At 40.1% G+C, this 15,131-nt stretch overlaps 1 protein-coding gene across 1 annotated transcript in view; it reads right to left on the bottom strand.

Moving 5' to 3' along the window:
• MYO3B (myosin IIIB) overlaps window positions 1-15,131 on the bottom strand; it is a 321,272-nt gene that overhangs the window by 148,644 nt on the left and 157,497 nt on the right. The window contains exons 10-11 of the mRNA XM_075180671.1: window positions 2,107-2,203; window positions 897-1,013 (exon numbers count right to left, since the gene is read on the bottom strand). Of these exons, the coding sequence (XP_075036772.1) occupies window positions 897-1,013; window positions 2,107-2,203 (214 nt within the window). The remainder of the gene's footprint in view (window positions 1-896; window positions 1,014-2,106; window positions 2,204-15,131) is intronic.

Genomic DNA, 15,131 nt, shown 5'->3' on the forward strand with positions numbered 1-15,131 from the left:
GCGTATTGGAGAGTTAGGCGGATTGGCGGTGTCCAGATTAGGCACTTGAGTGCATCTGATGCACTAAATGCAAAACTAAGATTTTGTTTTGTGAGAAGAGAATATTCACATTTTATGGAGTTTATGGAGGGTGTGGAGGTCGGGTTTCATCTTATAGTTTTCAATTTCACTTATTCAGTTGGGTTAGATTCAATTGCCGGCGATGTGACGAGCAGAAATCACGCAGCGCACATTGTTGGCTCCTACAGTTCAAATCTCCGCCGCAAAGTGTCTCGCGGACGTTCTGGATACACTTCACAGCTAATTGAATCTCCCTAAATATGTCTAATTTTAGGGAAAATGACTATAATGATTTAAAGAGAGAAATAATTATTTCCTAGAAAATGTCCATTTAAAAGGCAACTTTTGTGGCAGAACGTATTTTTCTGGATACTTTGACCAACGTCATAAAAACCTTCAAATATACAAAAGCGACAATGTAATAAAGGCAGATGTCCCCTCAATGTCATGATTAGTTTAAGACTCATGCGGTATTGTAGGAGAAAATTATAAATCTGTAACTAAAAGAAGAGTCTGGTTCTAGTTAGTTCTGGTTAGTAGGTTGGACTTGGAAGTGACTTCAGTCCTTCTATCATGATCGTTTTCAGGTGGATCCACAAACCGGCAGATTTATTTTCTGTCTGCAGTTCCAAGGACAGTGAAATTGGCGCACACCTTCAAATGAGCTTGCAAGTAGACAATGCATATAATGCATATAACGAAGCATTATTATAGATCTGCACTTTTTGTGGTTCTTCTGTGACCCTTATCGACTGTGCAATATTATTTCATCCTGTGGATCCTTTATCCCCATATACATTTACTTTATTATTATTATTATTATTATTGCTTCTTACCTGTGGGGAATAAATGCTGAGATTCTGGAAAGGATTTAAAGCTATTAAAATATCTCCAACATAGGTGTAAATCTGTAGGTCTGCGAATCGTGTCTGCAACTGTTGTATTATGGTTTCCTAATACAAATAAACACAGACGTGAGCAAATCTACCAGTCATCCATTCATAACACAACTTTATGCAACAAGACTAAAATTCCCAACATACTTAAGTAGTAGGCTCAGGGGTGGAACTCTGCAGGGCCCGGTAACAAAGGTGGGGCCCAGAGAGGTCGATGTATCCACCCAGGCCCCGGGGGCCTCTTCTGAGATGAGGACTGCCTTTCAGAGCAGAGCAATAGCGTTGGGGCCCAGAGGGTGCCGGGGGCCTCCCACTGGGACCTCTGAGAGAGTGGAGCACTAGCATTGCTGGGACCCCCTTACCTCCCCCTGTACCCACGTTACTTCCGGAACTGAGTAGACTATAATTATAATTAAACATATTGCAAATTTCAGTTATATTAACCATTACATAATGTGATCTGCACTGTTGCAAAAAAGGTCTAAAGTGGCAAAAAAGTTAAACCGAGGACATGTATATATATCACATGGTGGCTCTACAGAAGAACCACTAGAGCAAAGTTGTCATCTGTCCCTAAGTTTCCAGGTTTTAAACATTTGTTCCTAGAAATTGTGTTCCTTGGAAATAGCCCTATTCTCCAATAATGACCAACTGCACCATAAAATTCCCGTTTTTCTGCATGTTGAATGCAATCCTTATATACATCCTTATTGCCTGCGCTTTATAACATAATTTGGATGTTTATAGAGAAGTGTAAACTGATAAAAGCATGTTATTATAATCAATTACAGTAGAACTGTCATGATTGGATTGTAGTTCTCCAAAGTCGGCAGAGAGACAACATGCTTGAAACTATTTTAAAATGTTGGCAACTATGAGTTAATAACTGAGTGAGAGTAGAACCTAAAGACAATCCTATACTCAATGAATGATACAGTTAATTCATTAATATGGAGATGGAAACACAGCTCTAATATAACAAGTACCAATAACACAGAGCATGTTAATAGCTCCTTGCAGTATTTCAGATAAACATACATCTGTTTTTTGATGACAGTATTTAAGATCAAGCATATAGTGGTCACATTATATAGGTCATCATGATATACAAGGTCAGTGCCACGGTAAGAGTATAATTTCACTGCTGTACCTCATCTAGAACCTCCAGGTTGACCAGATCATCATCCAGACAAGCAGCTTCCTTTGTCTGGAGCACATAAGGCCGTCTCGTGTGCATCCGTTCATACCTGTAACATAAAAGAATTGCATGTAACATAAAAATATTATTAAATAAAACTTCTGTTATTACATGTACAGTAACTATGGCTTCCCATTCATTTATACAGTGAGGTAAATGGTTTTCAGACTGAATTGTCTCAAATTTGCATCTCTGGTGATGAAATTGTGGGAAAAATCTGGTTTCCTGAAAAGTTACCTTTCTACATTACACCAGCCCTCTTCTAAGTCTTTCTGAAACATGACTTCCTCTAAGCTCACAATTTGTATTTGTACTGGCCGAGTTCCTGGTCCGAGATGTAATCTTGGTCTTTACGTTACAGAATTAGAAGCAAAGACATTTTATCTGCTAACTCTGTGTAATCTGATTATACCCCAAATCTTGAAACTCTTCAACAATTGCATTAAAATGGACTAACAGAGAAACAAAACTAGGGATTGCTGAGGCGAGACTTCTGAGCCAGGCAATCTTGTTTCCTATCTTATGCTTATTTTTGTGTCCAAGAATGTTATACTTGGGAGACAGAACAGTTTCTGGTTTAGAGTGAAGGAGCCCCCTGCTGTGGAACAGTTAGCACTGATCCGCAATGAAGACTTGTGACAGACACTGCCCTCACTATAGAAGCAGCACTGTCACATGACCACACGCCTCTGAGACAAATCCCAGAGCTGACTTACTCTAATACCATTTACCTTTGCACGGTGGGATTTTTTCAGCCACACATTTTGTAGCTTTTTGGGTATCTCACAAACATTGAGAACTATGTGTTAAGTTTACTGAAGTAATAATGTATTAAAAAAAATAATAATAATGGAAGTTCACTTTGACAATATTAATCTACTAAAAAACCCATCTATTTTACATTGCAGTGTCCCATGATTGTTGTTGAAATAAACAGCATCAATGCTGAAGACAAAATTACTGTCACATAATAATTGACATATTAAAAATTGATTGTGGGGTCAGACTTTGCCACTTTTACAATTCAGGGACCGTTTATGTAGGTGTGCTATTATGTATTGCTATTAAAATTGTTTTTAAGAAGGATCCACTGTAATGTTCATTGAAGTACAGTGGTCATAATGTCATATGTATACTAAGAGTGCACTATATTTATACTACCTACATATTGAGGGTTATTTACCACTTTCATTTATTTAGTACCTTCTACAAAATGACAGCTAGAATCTGATTGGTTGCTATAGGCAACATCCCCACTTTTTCAAACCTGCAGCTTAGTAAATCTAGCCCTTGGAGTCTATGTGTCAAGGCAAATATGGAGAAAATAGGAGCACATTCCCGCTCTTTCCTCCATATCTGCCATTTTGAACAGCCACTTGGCACGGCCCATCTCATGGGGTGTGGTCAGAGGAGGAGTCAGGGAGGGGCCAACTCATAACAACCAATCAGATGTTGTCTTTAATTGTCTAACTTGCTCTAGTCATTTAAAAGCTAAATGCCGATTGCCTACTATAGTTTTTAGTGTAAATATAAATGTTTAAGCAGTGTTAGTAAATTAACTTTATTGTGAATAAAAAGGTAAGTTTTTAACAAGTCAACTGTTAGGTGAGCAAACTTGGATGTGTGTCTTTCATGTGCACAGAACACGGAGCACTTGCAGAATGCCAACAGGCTGGATTTGTACATCTATTCTAGGGTGGTGTCCACTTGCATTCCCAATGGGGAACCATAATCTCACACAAGAGACTGAAAATGTACTTGAACCTTCCCTTACTATTTTCCTAACTCTAACATTCTCTGCTGGTATTTGCCCCTACAACTTTTACCCTAACCTCCCTTTGCCCTACAGCCTAATCATAATAGTTAGCTAGATAGTAAATATTCTTATAAATATGGCAACAGGCAGAAAGCAAGTAATGTATTAATATGGATGAGTGAACAACTAGAGAGCAGTGACATCACTGAGGCACCACATCATCAATATTTATCAGGCACTAGTTCCTAGAGATTGGAAAGGCCACATTCTCACTAATTTTGGATATCCACAAAGTGGCTGTCGGTCCTGGGTGTAGGCAACAGTTGCTCTCTTAAATTTACCTCCTCGGAGGTCTCATTTGAAAGCCCATGTGAGCATTATTACAGGAGGGTATTACTCATTTGAAATGAATAGAGTGTTTTGTGATATAAAATGAATATCAAACTGTGTTTCATATTCGTTACCAGACATCTTCCAGGGTGTGTGCTCATCTATTAATGTAAGCAAAGCTGCGTCTGCTTGTAGTGCTGGGAGGCATGTAAATGTACAGTCTATTTCAGAGAGAAGCATACGGATTTCCTGCAGTTTGCAGGATATTAAATCTCCCCATACCTAAACAATATGTGACTAACAATGCATGAATAACAAGCATAAGAACAATAAGGATAAATGGAAGTCATTCTACTTGAAAGGATGAATTTGCTGTCAGGGGTAATATTACCTTTGTCAATCTTTACACTGTACAAATGGAAGTATATTAGGTGAATCAGTGCTATCGCTGATTGGCCGCAAGTCACTGCCCCCTTCAAAGCAGCCTGTCTCTTGTATCTTTTGTGTGGGGGACCCCTTAATCTGCTTTGTGTGAGCCCAGAAGGGGTGTAGTCACTATGACGTCAGATTTAGCACCGGTCAGTCATAAAGACTATGTCCTGGGTCCAATGGTTAGTGCCCATCGGCTATACTCTGATTGGTTTTGCTATTAGTTGTTAGCTGACTCACAATTTGCTTTCACTACCACCATTGTCCCTTTAATTCAATAAACTGTGACCTGTTTGCCAAACTTTAACGTGTTGTGCGTGTCTTTATTTACTTATGGTTTAGAGTGTTAAGTCTTAAACGTAAGAGAGGTTTTGTGCAATGAAGAAGAGGCATCAACAGTATGCAGTTTAACAGGCACAGGTACTGCAGTTTAAAGGATAGCGATCCATTGTTTTGTCAGCAAATACTATTACTGCTTCTCTGTACAAAACAATTGTATAAGAAACCTTGTCCACATACGGACAGACCTTGTGTGCCAATAAGGTTGTTTTAATGAAATTGGCCAAACATCGCTAATTACGTTTCTATGAGACAATTGTTTTGAACACTCAGGAGTATATTTACCAAACTGTGGGTGTGGAAAAGTGGAGATGTTGCCTATAGCAACCAATCAGATACTAGCTGTCATTTTGTAGAATGTACTAAATAAATGACAGCTAGAATCTCATTGGTTGCTATCGGCAACATCTCCACTTTTTCAAACCCGCTGTTTAGTAAATATACCCCTTAGAATTTTATTAAATAATGTTTAATTGATCATCGTGAAAAATGTGTTTATTTTTTTTTAGTGTGGAATCACACACCAAGAAATGTCTTTATTACTCTAACACCTGGTCATTTGGTTATATTAGCTCAGCCGGGTAAACCAGATTAGTTCAATTTCAATTTGCATAGCAAAACTGTCTACATAAGTACATGCTTTCCTACTGACCCAAGACTTCTCCCGCGCTGCCCCCCTCCACTGGAACCAGCTCCCCCGCTCCATCAGAACTTTCCCCAACTTGTCCAGCTTCAAACGGGCCTTAAAAACCCACCTCTTCCTTAAAGCCCTCCAGTCCCCCACCTAATTGACCTAGTTGACCTAATTGACCTCCTCCCAGTCTCCCCTACCTCCCTCCCACTTCTGTCCCCCTCTTACCACCCTCCTTTTCATTCTCCTCTCCCCCCCTCTCCGTCTCTGCCTCCGTTCTCCCCATTCCCTCCTCCCACCATCGCGTCTCTGTCCGTCCTACCCTCCCCTTAGATTGTACGCTCCTTCGAGCAGGGCCTCCTCTCCTTCTGTTCTCCACCACGTTAACTCTGCTCTCCAGCTCCATGTCTCTTCCGTGAGGTCCTCCTGCCCTTCTTCCCCCCTCTCTACCGCGCTGGGGGCTCTCACCTCTCATCTAGCTGTACATTGAGCTTCTGAGTTACTGTGCTTTTTGTTAACTGTACCGTGCTGTCTCACCCTGTATCGTCTTTCTGTCTGTCCCTGTACGGCGCTACGGGTACCTAGTGGCGCCCTATAAATAAAAATTAATAATTATAATTATAATAATAATAATACTGTTCATACCTCTCATCTGGGAGCAGAGGAATGAAAAGAAGTGAGTTTGATGTGATTCTTGTGCCTCTTTATGATGATGGTATTTTACATTACCATAAAGACAGGGTTGTACCTCTAATGAAGCAACTTACGGTCTAATTAAGTTATGTATACTTAGTTTGTTGGTAAATCTAACAATGCTTAAAAGTTACAATATTTGTCTTTTCAGTTCCACACAATTTATATACTCATATATGATTCTGAAATTCAGCTGAATTTTAGAGATTTGCCATTGGCGGATTAAGCTGCAAATTGTTACTGATCTGCCAAGTATTCAGCAAATAATTAACATTCACTAGAGAATATTGCCAATCACAGGGCATGGAAGCCAATGAGCAAGTATCAACAAATACCAAATGTTTATAGCCTTATTAAAAGAGCTTATAGATGTTTATATCAAGTTATAGATAGGCTAACCTATGTTGGCAGTTCCGATGGTAATGAAATTTCTGAAACTTTATTATTCTCTTCATTACATTGTAACACAGAGGTTTATTTATTATGTAACACCTTAGTGGACTTTGGTCCTGGCAGTGGTGAAAATGAAGTACAGCTGAATTTACAATTAAGTGCCAGTAACTATTCACAGCAGTTGAAGGATCGGGAACATTTGACAATAATAATGAGAAGTAGACATCTTGAGGATGGACATTTACTCTCATCCAATGTTTAAAGGTTGGTAGATGGGGAAGAAAATTTACCACAAAGCGATAAACCAAAATTTGTTATGGAAAAAAAAGGGCAAATGTGCTCAGACAACCCCAAATTGTTCAATAAAAGAAGCAATGCTTGTGTCAGTGGCAATGAAGAAAAGCAAAATGCTGCTCATTCATCCTCATCCAAGAGGAAACTAAAGTAGATGCAGCTCCCATACATTTTTACATTCAGTAGGCAATAGCTGAGACTTCAATCTATGAATTAATATAAATTACTCATTTATTACCTTCAAACCCAATCCCTTACACACAGCAGATACAGTCATTTTGTTGACTAAAATCACTGAGGTTTTCAGGTATTATATATATATTATGTGACTAATTCATAGTGAATATACTTATGAACAGTTGCCACCGTAAATGGTTAGAAATTACCAGGGAATCTTGGGTAATTTGGGTAATCAGATGTCTATTTTATTTAGGATTATTATGGTACCTTTATATACTGGCTGAGCCCATAACATGATCACTCCACTGTGTATAGGTGGCATTCTCACTGTAAAATATATATTTTTATTTATTATTAATTAATGCTACTGTGACAAAATGCAAAGAATGCTAAAAATATCATGATGTAACTGTACCCCTGCCTCGTGCAAGCATGAAAGTCAAATTTCATTTTACATTAACAATATTAGAAATGTAGAAATTCAGCATTTAAGTGACTACATTTTGAAGAATCCTAATTCCTGTATTTATTTTGTCTGAGAGCTCTTTAAATATATATATTTATCCATCCTACAATTTAGTCAAAGATACCTCCGCTTCTCAAAAACAGCTTTGGGCAAAAATTACATCTAGTTTATTTTTAATTTATACAATTCTCTATAAACCCTGTTAATTAGACTATTAAATAAAAATGCAAACATAACTAGTGCATAAAATCTTCTGTGTGTAGAGTTCATTTTACTTAATGTATTTTCTAATGTTTGAGATCATAAAAAGACATTAGTATCATACATTAACTCCAAATCTTCTAAAGATTATACCTTTCCAACAGAACTAAATCAGCCCCATAAACGCAGCAATTCCAGAAAGTTGTCTTAGACATAATTGGCTATTAAATTAAAGTGGATGGGCCCAAAGGAACCACCAACACTGAGAAACATCTGATTAGGGTCTTACAGATACTGATCAGGACCACAATTTGATCATCTCTTCAATCATAATTTGACCACATTTACTGTGCTCTATGGAATCTGGCCAGATCTTTTTAAATTGGCTCCCTCATCATCACCATCACCATTTACTTATATAGCACAACCTATGCTGCAGTACTGTACAGAGAATGTGTGTCATTCACATCAATCTGCCCAATTGGAGCTTACAGTCTAAATTCCATAACACACAGACACAGAGACTAGGGTCAATTCGATAGCAGCCAATTTACCTACTAGTATGTCTTTGGAGTGTGGGAGGAAACCGGAGCACCCGGGGGAAACCCACACAAAGAGGAAATACAAACTCCACACAGATAAGACTCTGTTCAGGAATTGAACTCATGACCCTAGCATTGTGAGGCAGAAGTGCTAACCACTGAGCCACCGTGCTGCCCAATGCAGTTGGATATAAGTGCAGCTGTCCAGCACTCTGTCTTGGCTTGTCTATGTATGGGTACCTTTAGGGAAGATTAATCAGACACAGTTTATTATTAATGAAAACTTGATCTGATGATGGTAATACTAAACTGGAGACTGTACAAGACAATATGTCGCTTCCTAGCATTTTCTACATGACCAGTGTCCACAGTGTGATAACGTCATGGTCATGTTATCCACACCCAGGGGCGGACTGGGAACTTAGTAGCCCTGGAAAAAATTATTGAAGTGACCTCATGTGGGCGGGGCCAAATCAATTGTAGGTGGGGCCAACACAAAAGTAGGCGGGGTTTAGAACTACTAGAATTTGGCTGCAGTAACACTTAGGAAAACCTAGATGTGATGACTTAAAACACAGTGGGTCATTTCTAAAGCAACGCAGGGCAAAAGCTGCCATTCCTTTGTTATAAAAATACATGAATGGTTTTTCATTATCTGTGACTGGTTTATGTCTGTGTGCTCCAAATGGTTTAGTTGCCAACTAACACATCCTTCCAATATTCCCTTCAAAGAAACATATCTGACTTTGTTTAATAAGTTTAAGCATTATGAAACATGTTGGCACAATCGTATTTTATCAGTCTGCCAGAGCACCTCACCGCACTGTTACATATTTCCCTGACGTTATGACTTGCAAACTACCAGTCAAAAGGTGCGATCACCACAAAGGTGAAATGCTTCTAGCATCTGCAACAAAACACTTTTTTTGCAATAATTGTGTATGAGCCCTAATTGTGCCCAGTGATTGGTAGTGGTTTGAAATAATAACAGTGCAGGGAGGGTTGGACAATTACCTATAGAGATGTGCAGCACAAACGCAAAAGCCTTCTGTAGAACCAGCAGAGGAAGGGGGTTCAGTTATGATAAAGGACAGTTATGGTTGCCAGATTTCTAAAGTGACTGGCTCATGCTTTGTATCTTCACCTTCCGTTGTCTTTCGTTGCTGCAGCTGTGATGCACCACTGGTAGCTGCACAGAAATGGCCTATACTAATGGCTGTTTTATTATTGGTGTATGTTCGTGCTGATGTCTTACAGAAGCCACACACACATTCCCACTTACAGTTACAATTGTTATCCTGCTACCTTAAGGATCAAGTGTTCCCCACTCCTCTTAGATTGTAAGCTCAACTGGGCAGGGCAATCTTTACCTTCTGTTCCAAGTCATTGTATGTAATTTGTTTGTGTCGTGATTACCTCAATGTACTGCACTATTAAATATGTCAGTGCCTTCTAAATAAAGGATAATAATAAATGAATCTAAGAGGTGGATATTGTTAAACTATGGATAATGTGCTGTAAATACAAATGATGGGCATTTTTGGAGTATTGATGGAGTAAGGAAATAATCTTTGCATAACCTAAAAAATGTTCACAAAGATTATTTATGTGTGCTATCCTGCCTAAATGCTATCCAATATATGTGTAGTTTAAAGCAAATTAGTAGTTCAAAGCATGGAAGGAGGAAGAGCAAGGTAAAATATTATTTTAGCTGTGCTGAAAATTCCTTTTGGTAAATCCCCACATACTAATTGACAGTATTTCTTCAAAGCTTGAAGAATTATGTTCTATAGTATGCACTTCTGAAACAACCACGGGAGAGTGAATACTGCTGTTAAAGATATAAGAGAGTTGCCCTTTTAGTAACCCAGAGAGAGAGGCAGGCAGCAGTCAAAAGTAAAAACCTAAGAATGTAGCAGAAGTCTAAATAAAACAAATAGGTTCCCAAAATATGCTTAAAAAGATTTATTATACAAATCACAATAATAATAATAATAATAATAATAATAATAATAATAATAATAAATATCCAACATCAACAATCGTATTGCACTTGATGTTGTAGTGAATGAAGGGATTGGTACGACACCGTTGGCTGTTTCAAAGCTGAACATTCCAACGATAATATTAGATGATAAATGTTCCTTGAAGTATCTGGGACACAACTACCAACCTTGAACATTATGTACTCTTGTTCTATGAGTTTATTTAGCACCCATGTGAAATCACACTACCATCAAGTGATAAGCATTACAGGAGATTATATATCTCTTCAGAGGCGCTATACCTCTGAATATACAGTGCGTTTATATGTGCTTTTCTATAGGCTTTACCTGACATATATAATTTACAGATTTAGCCCAAGTGCAATAATATTTTTTATGTTGAGAATTTATTATTATTATTATTATTATTATTGTGATTTGTATCAATAAATATTTTTAAGCATATATTGAGAGCTATTTGTTTTCTTTAGAACTCTGCCATATTCTTACATTTACACATTTGACCCTGTGCTGCCGGACCTTCTTTCTGGATTCATGAGATTTTGTGTATTGTGGGGAGCGGCATTTCTTCTTCGAAGAAGCTGACTCGCAACAAAATTTTTAAGAGCACATACAGTGTATATGTGTGTGTGTATATTTGTACTACCTTGATCGGTTTTATTCAGTATTATAGAAACGCCTAGGTATATGTGTTTTTTTCTGTTTTCTCTACACCTAAATGAGCAACCAGCGACAGAACCAGAGCAGGCACTGGTTGGGACCAGTGTAAAAGAGGGGGAGACATGAGAGAACAGGATTTTACAGCACCTAGGAAACACTAACGACATGGGGTGGTGGGAAACAGTGGCGGATCCAGGGGGGGGGAGGCGGGCGATCGGGGCAATCGCCCCCCCCCCCCTAGCAGGGGCTTGCTGCCGATGGCTGCACACTAAGTGCAGGTCCGCTCGGCAGGGACAGTGTGCTGCCCGGCTGCTCTGATTGTGTTTTAAACACAATCAGAACAGCCGGGCAGCACACTCTTCCTACCTGTCACTGCCGAACGGACCTGCACATAGTGTGCAGCCGCCGGCAGCCTCAGAAGTCAGAAAGGGGACGGGGCCTAAATCGCCCCCCCCCCCCCTTAAATCGCCCCGAGTACAACAATTTTCTAGATCCGCCCCTGGTGGGAAATGTGCCAAATTGGCTGATATTAGGGATGTCAGTTCAGGAATATCATTACTGGAGAAGAATACTTTCTCCAAAATCCATGGAGAACGATTACTCCAGTAAGGTAGGATAAGAAGATAATAGGAGGGCAGTAAAGACCAGAAAAGTACTGGCTACTGAAAGACAAATAGGGTAATCCAATACCAAGACATTCAATGTCTAACAGGGTGCTGCCTCCCAGGTGCTCAGGTTTGGCATTTTGTGAATTAGGTTAATAGTTGTTGGACTGGGATGGGCAGGACCAGGCGGTCCTGGTTCACATTGTTACAACATAGAGATGTGCGGAGATAATGAGTGGAGTTTCTGTATCGTATTAGCACGGGGCCCTACCTACACAACCACTCACCCACCTATGTATAATCAGTACGCGTACGTTGTTTTCGTCAAGGTCAAGATATCTATTTGCAATAGCAAGATCACATGTACAGATAACAGCTGATACTGAGGTGATTAGTCCACCTAAACGTTTTAATAAAGAGGGTTTGAAGGATCTGAATAAATCTCCTGGAATAATATACTGAAAAGTTGGCAAGCCTATGGGGCCCCTATGCTCGTGGGGCCCCCGGGCAACTGCCCAGCGTGCCCATGCATCAAGATGGCTCTGACCCTAATGCCACAGCCATACCAGTCAAATGACAGAGGAAATAGTTTGAAAGCCGCAATTTAGTTTAATTGTGGAGACAGATAAACTTTAAGCAATTTAGGGCCGTTGGCTTAGTTTATTTGACAGAGGCTCTGAAACCTGCAAAGCTATATACACACAGGAGGCACCCAGAGTCTTCACAGAGCCCTGACACTGCTAGTTCTGACTGTCAGCCACAGCAGTTCTATTCAGAGAGGATGCAAGGAAACATTTCAGTCTTTTTCTGGCACCCCAGTTGCAGCACACAGTGTTCAGAGTAATGGAGCTGGTTTCCAGCCAGGTTACTGAGGCTTTCCAAATGTAAAAGAGTTTCCCTATTCAAAGGAATGTGTTATTATTAAGGGAGAGCCTTTTGCATTCGAGACCCCCTTGTGCCATGGTTCTTCTAACACAATTTTAAAAAAATATGTATATAACTTGACTTAAAATATATTTATTCTAGAGATGCTCAGGCTCGGTTTTCTGAAAACCGAGGCCACTCGAACAAAGGGGATCCGAGTAGGCTCGCAAGGCCGGGTATCTTCGCTCATCCTCAGATCTGAATCGGGGCAAAACGTCATTGTTGCATTGTCGGATCTCGCGGGTTTTGGATTGCATAAGTACCTCCCTCCACAGGTAATCCAGCGCCATTGCTCACACAGAAACAGGGTTAGCAGTGCTCTTGTCACTCTCCATTCTCCAGTAACATTGCTCAGTACCACTGCTCACACAGAAACAGGGTTAGCAGTGTTCTTGTCACTCTCCATTCTCCAGTGACATTGCTCAGTGCCATTGCTCATACAGAAAAAGGGTTAGCAGTGTTCTTGTCACTCTCCATTCTCCAGTGACCTTGCTCAGTGCCACTGCTCACACAGAAACAGGGGTAGCAGTGTTCTTGTCACTCTCCATTCTCCAGTGACATCGCTCAGTGCCACTGCTCCCACAGAAACAGGGGTAGCAGTGCTCTTGTCACTCTCCATTCTCCAGTAACATTGCTCAGTACCACTGCTCATACAGAAACAGGGGTAGCAGTGCTCTTGTCACTCTCCATTCTCCAGTAACATTGCTCAGTACCACTGCTCACACGGAAACAGGGGTAGCAGTGTTCTTGTCACTCTCCATTCTCCAGTGACATCGCTCAGTGCCACTGCTCACACAGAAACAGGGTTAGCAGTGTTCTTGTCACTCTCCATTCTCCAGTGACATCGCTCAGTGCCATTGCTCACACAGAAACAGAGGTAGCAGTGTTCTCGTCACTCTCCATTCTCCAGTGACATCGCTCAGTGCCATTGCTCACACAGAAACAGGGGTAGCAGTGTTCTTGTCACTCTCCATTCTCCAGTGACATCGCTCAGTGCCACTGCTCACACAGAAACAGGGGTAGCAGTGTTCTTGTCACCTGACAAAAATTGACTGAAAATTACTGTAAATTAATGTTATTGAGGTTAATAATAATGTAGGAACAAAGAAAGAGCCAAATTATGTGATTTTAGCAAAAAAAAATAGGGATTTTAGGAAATAAAAATAGGGATCCAAAAACAAAAGCAAAACACGCAAGGGTGGTTTTGCCAAAACCAAAACACGAGGTTAATCCACATCCAAAACCAAAACCAAAACAGTGAATATCTCTAATTTATTCCAATGTTCTAAAACATGAAAGCCCCATCTGTCCCAAAAAATACACATTTTACTTTTGTAGCAAAAATAGGCACAAATAGAATATTTTCTTAGTCACAAAGAAGTGAAAATAACACTGTTAACGAAGTGTTTTCCTTGCCCAAGTAAAGTATTTTGAGCAGGACTGAAAAAAAGAAATGAAATGCAAATTTATATACACTAAGCACATTTGCATAGATAAAAGCTGTCTACAGTTTAGTGTCACGCAGTGCACAAGAGTGTGTATAAAACCATTAGTAACAAGCACAGCTTCCATTAAACGACTTTTGCTTCTGGTGCCCTTTACTCTTGCTTGACAAATAGCCCCATGCATGTCTGCTCCACTGCTTCAATCAACTGCTGCATCTTGCGATATGATAATGAGGCAACGCAGCAGCCATGGAGGAAAATATCTACCAGCAAAATACATCATACACTGCCGCGGCTGTACCCACTGCTCCATCCTGATCAGTGATATTCACAGGGGTGATGTCACTTACATTGGAAGAGGAGGCAGGGGCAGAGAGTACGGCTTCTAGTCATACAGATTTGCATATCGATGCTAAAAATACAGCCAGACAAATAGATCATACATTTGGGATCCTAGTTTTTCTTAAAGACGTTTTTTATTGTAAAATGTTATTTCTGAGAATAAAGATCAGGGGCTGACTGGTAGCAGGTCTCCTAGTGGGCTACCTTGGGCTGCGTCACTGGACCAACTGCATCTTTTTCCCTTTAAAATGTTCCCAATAGGCCGAAGGTCGCCTCTCGGGTTAACATTTTCCAGCAAGACCCTGATAAAGATCAGTTAGGAAAATGCAGAACATGAAGGCTTGCATACTTTTAACTATTGGGCAGCACGGTGGCACCATGGTTAGCATTGCTGCCTCACATTTCTAGGGTCAGGTGTAGATTACAACAAGGGTTGAAGTTTGTATGTTCTCCCCGGGGTTTGTGTGGTGAATCCGGGTCACCTCTTTCCTCCCACAATCTAAAAGCATACTGGTAGGTTAAGCTAGGTATACACTACACGGTTTTTGTCCAATAATCGGCTCAATCAGCCGACATACGACCGCTAGTTCAAAAGTCGGGTCAGTGTGTGTTGTGACACGATGGTCGAAAGTCTGCCCAAATGGACGATTGTCGCCTCATTTGGTTGGTCGTACCGTTAAATATTTTCGTTCCAATCTCGTTTCCGTTGTGTAGTGCGTATATGTTTCCGACCGATCCACA

Source organism: Mixophyes fleayi, chromosome 7 (genome assembly GCF_038048845.1).
Source record: "Mixophyes fleayi isolate aMixFle1 chromosome 7, aMixFle1.hap1, whole genome shotgun sequence".
In the NCBI taxonomy this organism is placed as follows: Eukaryota; Metazoa; Chordata; class Amphibia; order Anura; family Limnodynastidae; genus Mixophyes; species Mixophyes fleayi.